At 43.6% G+C, this 8220-nt stretch overlaps 1 protein-coding gene across 1 annotated transcript; it reads right to left on the bottom strand.

Moving 5' to 3' along the window:
- Nucleotides 1–949: 949 nt before the first annotated feature.
- NRAS (NRAS proto-oncogene, GTPase) lies at nt 950–7440 on the bottom strand. Its single transcript, XM_055819829.1, has 5 exons — nt 7251–7440; nt 6683–6861; nt 6063–6222; nt 5119–5242; nt 950–4568 (listed from the first exon to the last, which is right to left on the bottom strand). Exons 1-4 carry the CDS (start codon nt 7359–7361, stop codon nt 5123–5125), a joined length of 570 nt encoding a protein of 189 aa, XP_055675804.1. The 5' UTR covers nt 7362–7440; the 3' UTR covers nt 950–4568; nt 5119–5122.
- Between the last annotated feature and the right edge of the window lie 780 nt (nt 7441–8220).

Genomic DNA, 8220 nt, shown 5'->3' on the forward strand with positions numbered 1-8220 from the left:
ACAAAAGCACCTTGCATTAAGAGCCTCGGCAAGCTCTTCTCTCCCACATTGCTCTTAGTAATTCCCTACACAGATTCCTCTGGGGCTGTTTAGATCAGTCTCTGTTCCAGTATGCAACAAAAGCCAGTAAGTCCCTCAGGTGTGAAGTAGTTTCTAGGAACAGATGGTTACAGGTAACAATCAGGCTGGTGGAAAGCTTTCCTAATAAGCCAAGAAAACACTTGCTTTTAAGCACCCATCTGTACTCACATTCTGGATCTCTCCTTTTGGAACAGGCAGCAACTGCTGCAGCTGCACAGCGCAAGGAGCTTCAGAGCCCTGTTGCTAGGTGTCTGTCCTTAAAGTTACTTGCACAGTTAACAGGTCGGACTCTGGGTTCCACAGGCCTGACACAATGTCTTAGGAGAAAGGCACTTAGAGCACACTTACTGCACTGCTCAACACAGTGCCTTATTGCAACAGAGAAGTATTTTAGAAGACCAAATTAAGCAACTTAAAAGTCTAACAGAGAGCATGATTTGGACACAGTAATAACTTCATAGCTGATTCCACTCTTGGAATATCAAGTAAAGAAATTTCCTCTCCCCCTTTTTTTTGACTTAGCAAGCATCCTTTCCAAGGGCAAAGTCAGCACAAATATGATGAGGGACCCCACTGCAAATACAGGGACTGAACACAAAGGCAAGATGCACGACATGGCACAGATTGGTGGAGTATTAAAAATGGACTCTGGAACAAACCTATGGTATGTCTCAAAGCCACTCTCACTGCTTATTCATGCTATAGTGGACACATATGATACAGCTGTTCATGCCATGTTACATGTGACAATCTGAGTGAACCTAGATCCCACAGAGAAAGCACGTAGCATTGACAAGCTTTCTGTAAGCCAGTTGTGGACCCCCTGCCCAGATCACTACCACAAAAGGAATGACCAAAGAATTCAGAGTTTATTCCTTAAAAAAATTTATTAAGAAGCAAAATAATTTACTTCAAATGAAAAGAGATGCATTATTGAAAGCAAATAATTATACAAAGTAACAACAAAAATTAGCCCTTGGATAAAAAGTCCAGATCCCAACAGTTCCCTACTATCCTGGAAGTTACACAAAAAGGCCTGGGGAGTAAAGGACCACATACAGGATCAGTGTGCAGTTCAAACTTCCACTACTTTCCTTCCCCCCATAGGCCTGAAGTTGCTTGAAATGCAGTTCTAAGTCATTGAACTGTACTAAAAATTACCATGGTTACTATCCAAAGTCCTACTGATGACAATAAGAACAAAATTTGAGCATTGCTGTTTGAACAAGACCATGGAGGAGGGACATCAACAGTAACAAGCCATAGAGTTACACTATCTCGTTACACAGCTGTTCGCAGTCTGCGACAACATAAATATTTCAGTTATTGGCACTGGTAATTTTTGAACAAGAGCTTTACTTTTTTTTATATTTTACATCTAAGTTGTTTATGCCTGTTCTTCGCAGTCACGATAGTAAAGTTAGCTTGGCACTAACATGGTGTTGTGCTGTTAGTTCTAAATAACATTTGGAGTAAATCTACAAAACCACCCTTCCTAGGGATCTGTCTTGTGCAAAAACTTATGTGCTTATCTTCTAGGTAATTCTGCCAAACGTTCTTGGGGTTTTGTCCTTCCACAGTTCTCTCTCAGTTGCCACCAAGATCAGGGTTCTCTTACATAGACAGCTGGAAACAAAGTATGACCCTTTACTTCATACTCATGATCGGCACAATACCGATTCTGTATCACTTGCTAGATGTGAAACTATAATAATGCAGATGGGAGTGCCACCTGTGCAGGTCAGCTCTGAGCACCCTGAAAGCCGATGCAGTCCCCTCTAAGGTTCCAAAGGTGAGATACATACTCACCTACTCTTACCAGGTCTTCTTCCCTTTTGAGATTTTTATATAGCCCACGAGAAAGGGAATGCCAAAGACAAAGTAGATGCATTTGCCAGTTCCCATACAATTCTGAGAATTCACAACTTTTGAGGTTACAGCTAGTACATTTTTAATGACAACTGGAACATGCTATGCAATGTAGAGAACTGATATGATGAACCTCTATCCAAAAGAAATAATTTTCCATACTTGACCACACAACCCCCAAACATCAAATGCCAGCTGCAAAAGGTGTCCGATGGCCACAGGCAGCAGGCAGTCACGCTCTGCGATACAGCTTGCCAGGAAAGAAATTCCTAAGTTTCCCAAATAATTAAAAAACATACATGCACCCAGATGACAAGATCTCACCATTCCAACACACTGCAAATTCCACGTTGCTGTCTTTCCAAAATGCTGAGCCTATGTGACCAGATGCATATCCCAAAAGCTATCATTTTCCACTTCTATTTTTATCAAGTGAACAATAATGTGTCACACATCTAGAAGCAGACAGTCATCTCCCGCCATAGTGCTCAAAGAGTACTTTCACAAATAATTTCTCTTTTGCACCAAAGAAAAGCACTGCTTGCTCATGACATGTCAGCTTGCAGTGGCAGTAATTCTGCCACGTTTAATCTGCAGGCATCAGATCATCCTCAAACAAACCTGACTCGAGTCACGGCCAATGCTATCCATAATGCTGCCCACCATTGTGTATGTTGCTAGAAAATGTTGTTTTATGTAAAAATATTATGGTTTTAATTCTTATCAGTGTTTCATCAGTCAAGGGTAAAATAAATTGCAGAAAGTTATTAGTAGGATTATCACAGATAAAATGTGATGCAGATCAATCCTCTTCATTCCAAGAAGAGAATTAAGAATGTAAGTAGTGAAGGAAGCATTATTAACAGAAACAATTTCTTCTCTCAGTATTTACTGACTTTTAATTTCCATTTGAAATTGAGAACTCCAAATTAAGACCTATGACTGACATGAACAAACTGAAATCAAGCCTCTTGCAATTCCTCTGCTCACGCTGGTTTGGCAGACTGACGGAACGCTCCCTCTGTTGGCCGAAGGCCCGTTACTCTCCTATCAGAGAGCAACTGGGAATTCAGCTTTGCTGTGGGATACACTGTCTGACCACACAGAGCGGAACCCAGCATCAGCAGCACAGGAACTAGGGAAGGACACAGTATTACAAGGAACACCAGTAGGCTTTGCAACAGTGACCACACTTGTTACGTCCCAATTAAACGGGGTGACAATGTTGTTCTAGGAAGTATTCGCACAGCTTATGTAGTAGCAATTCTCTCATACTTTGAGGCCTGTAGAACAAGCCCAGAATTCCCATCAGTACATCATATGCCTTCTGTGTGGTCAGCACTGAACTCTCTCCCTCATTTTGCAAGGATGCTGCAATCAGAAGGTAGCTCAGGTTTCCGTTAGAGCTCATCACCTTCTCCCCTCTGTCTGGACAGACTAAGCCATGACAACCACTGCACCAAACACAGTCAACTCGAAATCCCACACTCCTCCCCTGACATGGAGACTCTCCACCTACACTTTATAGAGAAATTTTGAAGAGACTGTGTATACAATCTGGTAGTAAGAAAAATATTTCAGAATAAAATAATTTGCAAGTCACAGAGCTGAATAACAGCTGACCAAACTAACTAACCTCCAGTTACTAGATTAACTATCGAGAAGCTGCCCATAAATGTCGGCAGTTAATGTTAAAAATGAACAGCTGACTAATTTGGTCCGACTTGGAAAAGGAAGAGATCTGAATGCTGCAGAAAACCAATATAGAATAGGAACAGTTCCACCTATTTTTCTAGAAACAAAGAAAGTAAAAAACAGATGCAGTACGTCCCCCTCCCTAGTTCAAGAGTCTTACAAGTGCCTGCTGGATCTTCCAGCTAATTAATTCCTGTTTTAGTATCCTGCCAGGCAAAGAGATCACCCACACAAGACTTGCCTGCTTAAGAGAATTAGCTCCCAAGAAATTCCAGTCATCGGGGTTTTCCTCAACCCAAGGGAACAAGAGACAACTTCAAATCTTCTTAGCAAACAGGCACTTAAGTGAGGAAAGATACCTCCTTTTTATTACAGAAAACGAATGATCAGTTAAGTGGTACTCCTAGCACAAAGGAGATGTTCAAAATATGCTGCAGAGGTGCACAGAGAGCGGATACCAGTATGATACGTGACAGGAGCATTCACGGTGCAAAACCATTTCTGACATTACCTGTCAAGCAATTAGTGCCACTCCTCTGACAACACTGCAAATCAGAATCCAATAGAGAGGGGACAAACATCACTTCTAGCTTTTACTCTAGAGGTAAAGTGTCATCTTTTTCACAGCATTTAGTCTCTGTAGTTCACTTGTGACTGGTTTTCTTCTTGAACAAACCCAGATAACACAGTGAGAAAAAAATCCCAGTACATCAAGAGATGCGACTGCTCTGTTAGCTGAGCAAGGAGGTAGATGCCACAGATGTCCTCTTCAGATGGCGCACAGAAAAAGACCTTGTGCTAATTAACTGGTACGAAGATTCTGGTCACTGGCACCAACATACTGCAGGGCATCAGCATGAGATGCAATACAGTAGCATTGAGACTCGTCCAGCAGCTACATCTGAACCGCATATTCTTGGCATCTGGAACAGAAAGGCATCTCTAATTAGCTGCTGTCCAACTCTGTGATGGACGGGCAGTGCAACAGGGTAGTACAAGTCCTGAACTGGTCTACCTGTTTTTACAGTGATGAGCAATCTCTTTTAAGTAACTGTTGAAAAGAATTTCACTCGGGGAACTCATACATTTTGTTAAATTATTTTATTTGGTTAATCTTCAAACAGTGCGTATTCCAACGGAACACAGCACAAGAGAAGCTGCGCAGAAGTCAAACCATCAGCAAATGGCAACTGTAGAACTATGCGCACTCCTCATTCTAGTTCGGGTGGCCACAGTCAAAACACTGCTGTGAATATAATTTCCTTTCTTAAGCCTTGCTAACTACTTAGAGAGGAAAAACCCCCTTTTTTTGAAAAAAACCCAACAATTGTAGATTCTAAACTTCTGGGTGTCAATGGGTCGTATAATAGAGAAGAAAACCACCTAGAGCAGCTAGTATTTCTAAGCCATGCTTATCAACAACTGAGAGATGTACGGAGAAGTTGTCAGTGAAAAACTTACATTACAGCTTACCTTGTCACATCACAACGCAAGACAATCCCATACAGCCTTGATTGCCATCTTCGTTGCTGTTGAGTTTTTTCATCCGATACTGCCGGATCTCTCTCACCAGCGTGTAAAAAGCATCTTCCACACCCTGAATGCAAATGATCCAGGTAAATTATTTTCTTTCCTGAAGCTTTTGAGATCACTAGCCTTAGAATCCCTTAACATGATTTGAAAGACATGCATCTACAGGAAGGAGAGCAGCCAGCTTATCCCATAGCTCCTAAGAGGAAGAAACTAGCACTTATGTCCAAAACTTTCCACTTACACTCCTCTTTCTCTGAGACAAACAGCCAGGGCAAGAGCTATTAAAAGAAACAAGGCAAAATGTAACTGTGGAGAGGCCCCATGCAGGAAACAAGCTACTTCTTTACTAATCACCTCTGCTTTAGAATTCTTAGAATTTTCTGGCTACTGCTTAGTAATTGCACCTTTTCTGCTTCACTCCACACTGACGTAGGCAGAACACACGCTGACCAGACAGAGTCGCATATTCAATGCAGCTCTGAAGAAGTCTATTAGTCCAGTCTGGGGAATTCTTTCTGTAAACATAATCTTATAATTAGCCTTCATTAAGAAGCCAAGAAAACGGAATAGATCTGGGATGACTAACCACACAGTCTGACCACTTCTCAGCAAAAGCAGATAAAGTTCTCTTCTTCTTACAAACATGACTCACTTGAAAGAAAGTCAGTAAAAGTTTGGAATGATCTGTGGGCTGGCCTAGCCCAGCGATAAACCCAGAACTCTTTCAAGCTAAGAGTGAGTGGGGAAATCAAAAGCTAAACATTTCAAATAGATTTAAAAAATGCTTACTCCTGTAGGTAAGAGAGAAAGTACATGGGAAAATGTTAGACCATTCTGCATTCAGCATACAGGAAGATGTCAGAGCATGAGGGGAAGCATCTTACCTGTCTTGTTTTAGCAGATGTCTCTATGAAAGGGATTCCATAGCTTTTTGCTAATTCTTGAGCCTGTTTTGTGTCTACTGTTCTTGTGGGCAAATCACACTTATTCCCAACTAGCACCATTGGCACATCATCTGAATCTTTCACTCTCTTGATCTGTTCTCTTTAAAAAGAAAAATAATAATTAAAAAATTAAGAACTATTTGCTAAATATAAAAACTGTTTTAGTTCAGTATCCAAACAACCGTGTCCTACAAAAATACATATTAAAGCCAGACAGGACCTCAGGGGTTCTAACCTACAGCAGTATGCCTAATAACATCATAAACTCCATCTTCTAGTCTGTGTATAACTCTGCCCTATTTGCCTTCTTACCCATTTTCTTAAGCGATTACATTCTGTATGCTCAAAATATCATCCGATTAACACAACAACCCAGGTAACTGTCCCACTCAGTTGACTAACAATGCATTGACACAGAGCATAGATAAGCGAGAAAAACTTTCTGCAAGAAATGGAAGATTTAGTATTTGCCTATTATTTAGTCTTCACTGGGTCTAACAGCAAATGGGTCTGATGCCTCTTCCCACCTTCCCTCCGTGCGGTAAAGACCCTGATAGTACCTGTAGAGGTTAATATCAGCAAACGATTTACTGTTGTTAATGGCAAAAACGCAGAGGAATCCTTCCCCGGTTCTCATGTACTGATCACGCATGGCACTGTACTCCTCCTGCCCTGCCGTGTCCAGGATGTCCAACAAGCAGGTCTCCCCATCGATGACAACCTGCTTTCTGTACGAGTCCTGCAGAACGCACCAGCGAGTCTCAGATGAGGAAAACATTGCGCTACTTCTTTCCACCTCAAGCATTATTAAGGAAAAACAAGACCAAGAGCACGATTCGCAGATTCGCAGGAGCCTTGCGAGCCCCCCCGGGAAGAACGCTGCTGTCTGCAGCCGCTGCCAGGCCCCTCGCTCAGGAAAGGCCGCGACCCGGCTCCTCGGCACAACCCCCGGCCGGCGGGCAGAGCAGAACGGCCGCGGCACCGTCGCCCCGGCATGACCGGGAGCTGCAGCCCGCGGGGGCGGCGGCGGCGGCGCCTCTCGCGGCCGCTGCCCGAGGGCGGCGGGGCCCCGGCGCGGCCCCCCGGGACTCCCCTGACCCCGCGCCCGGCGCCGCGGGCCCCGCTCACCTCGATGGTGGGGTCGTACTCGTCCACGAAGTGGTTCTGGATGAGCTGGATGGTCAACGCGCTCTTGCCGACACCGCCGGCTCCCACCACCACCAGCTTGTACTCGGTCATCGCCCTCCCGCCGCCGCCAGCCCCCGCCCCGCCGCTCCCGCGAACGCGGCACGCCCGGCCCGGCCGCTTCCGGCTTCCGGTCCCGGCACCGTGTCATCACCCGCCGCCGGAAACCCGCGACGCCGCGACTTCCGGGCCCGTGCGCGCGGCGCCCCGGAAGGACGACTCGGCCAGGAGGGAAGCTTTTTTCAAAATCAGTAAAACTTTATTCTATTTCCATTCTTTGCCATTAACAGAAAAAATTGGAGAAAGCAATGTTTCTTTTACAAAGATAATGCATCTCCCAGAGAAGAAAACCCTAAATTGAGAATAGAGGTAACATGAGAAAAAAAAAAAACCAACAAAAAAAAAAAAAAACCCCAAACACAGTACTGCCCTCTATTCAAAGAAAGTAACTCCTGATCTTTTTGGTTAAAGTAATACTTAGACCAATCATTCCGTTTTCTTGCTTGATAAAGTGTGACTGGGGAAATGGGGGGAGGGGGGAGGGGGCAAGGGGAGGGGAGAGGGGGCAAAAAAAAAAAGCACACAGACATCAACTATTTCACCTTGATGAAAGTCTCAATACAGCTATGGAAAGCCTAAGTATTTATTCTTTTACAGTACACTGGGTGCTGGCTGCAAAAAAGAAAAGAGAAAAAAAAAGTAGTACTCACTTCAGGCACAACTTCTTTCTTTTTAAATTTAAATCAGTAAAAGAAACTGGGTTTAGAAGCTGCAGTGTTCTAAGCAGCAGCAGATTTGTGCATTGTTTTAAATATATTTAAATTACCACACTGATGGCACACCTCAGCCTTATGAAATTCTGCACTGCATGTTTCAGAACACTACAAAAATAACTCTACCCTGGAAAGAGACT

Source organism: Falco peregrinus, chromosome 16 (assembly GCF_023634155.1).
Source record: "Falco peregrinus isolate bFalPer1 chromosome 16, bFalPer1.pri, whole genome shotgun sequence".
NCBI classification, from domain to species: Eukaryota; Metazoa; Chordata; class Aves; order Falconiformes; family Falconidae; genus Falco; species Falco peregrinus.

Bases quoted from the DNA above. Each gene is read 5' to 3' on its own strand.
- NRAS (XM_055819829.1), bottom strand. From the start codon at position 7,361: ATGACCGAGTACAAGCTGGTGGTGGTGGGAGCCGGCGGTGTCGGCAAG. The intron at 6,223-6,682 runs GTACTATCAGGG...TTCTTTTTAAAG, and splicing joins GCTGATATTAACCTCTACAG to AGAACAGATCAAGAGAGTGA. The intron at 5,243-6,062 runs GTAAGATGCTTC...ATTTGCATTCAG, and splicing joins CATCTGCTAAAACAAGACAG to GGTGTGGAAGATGCTTTTTA.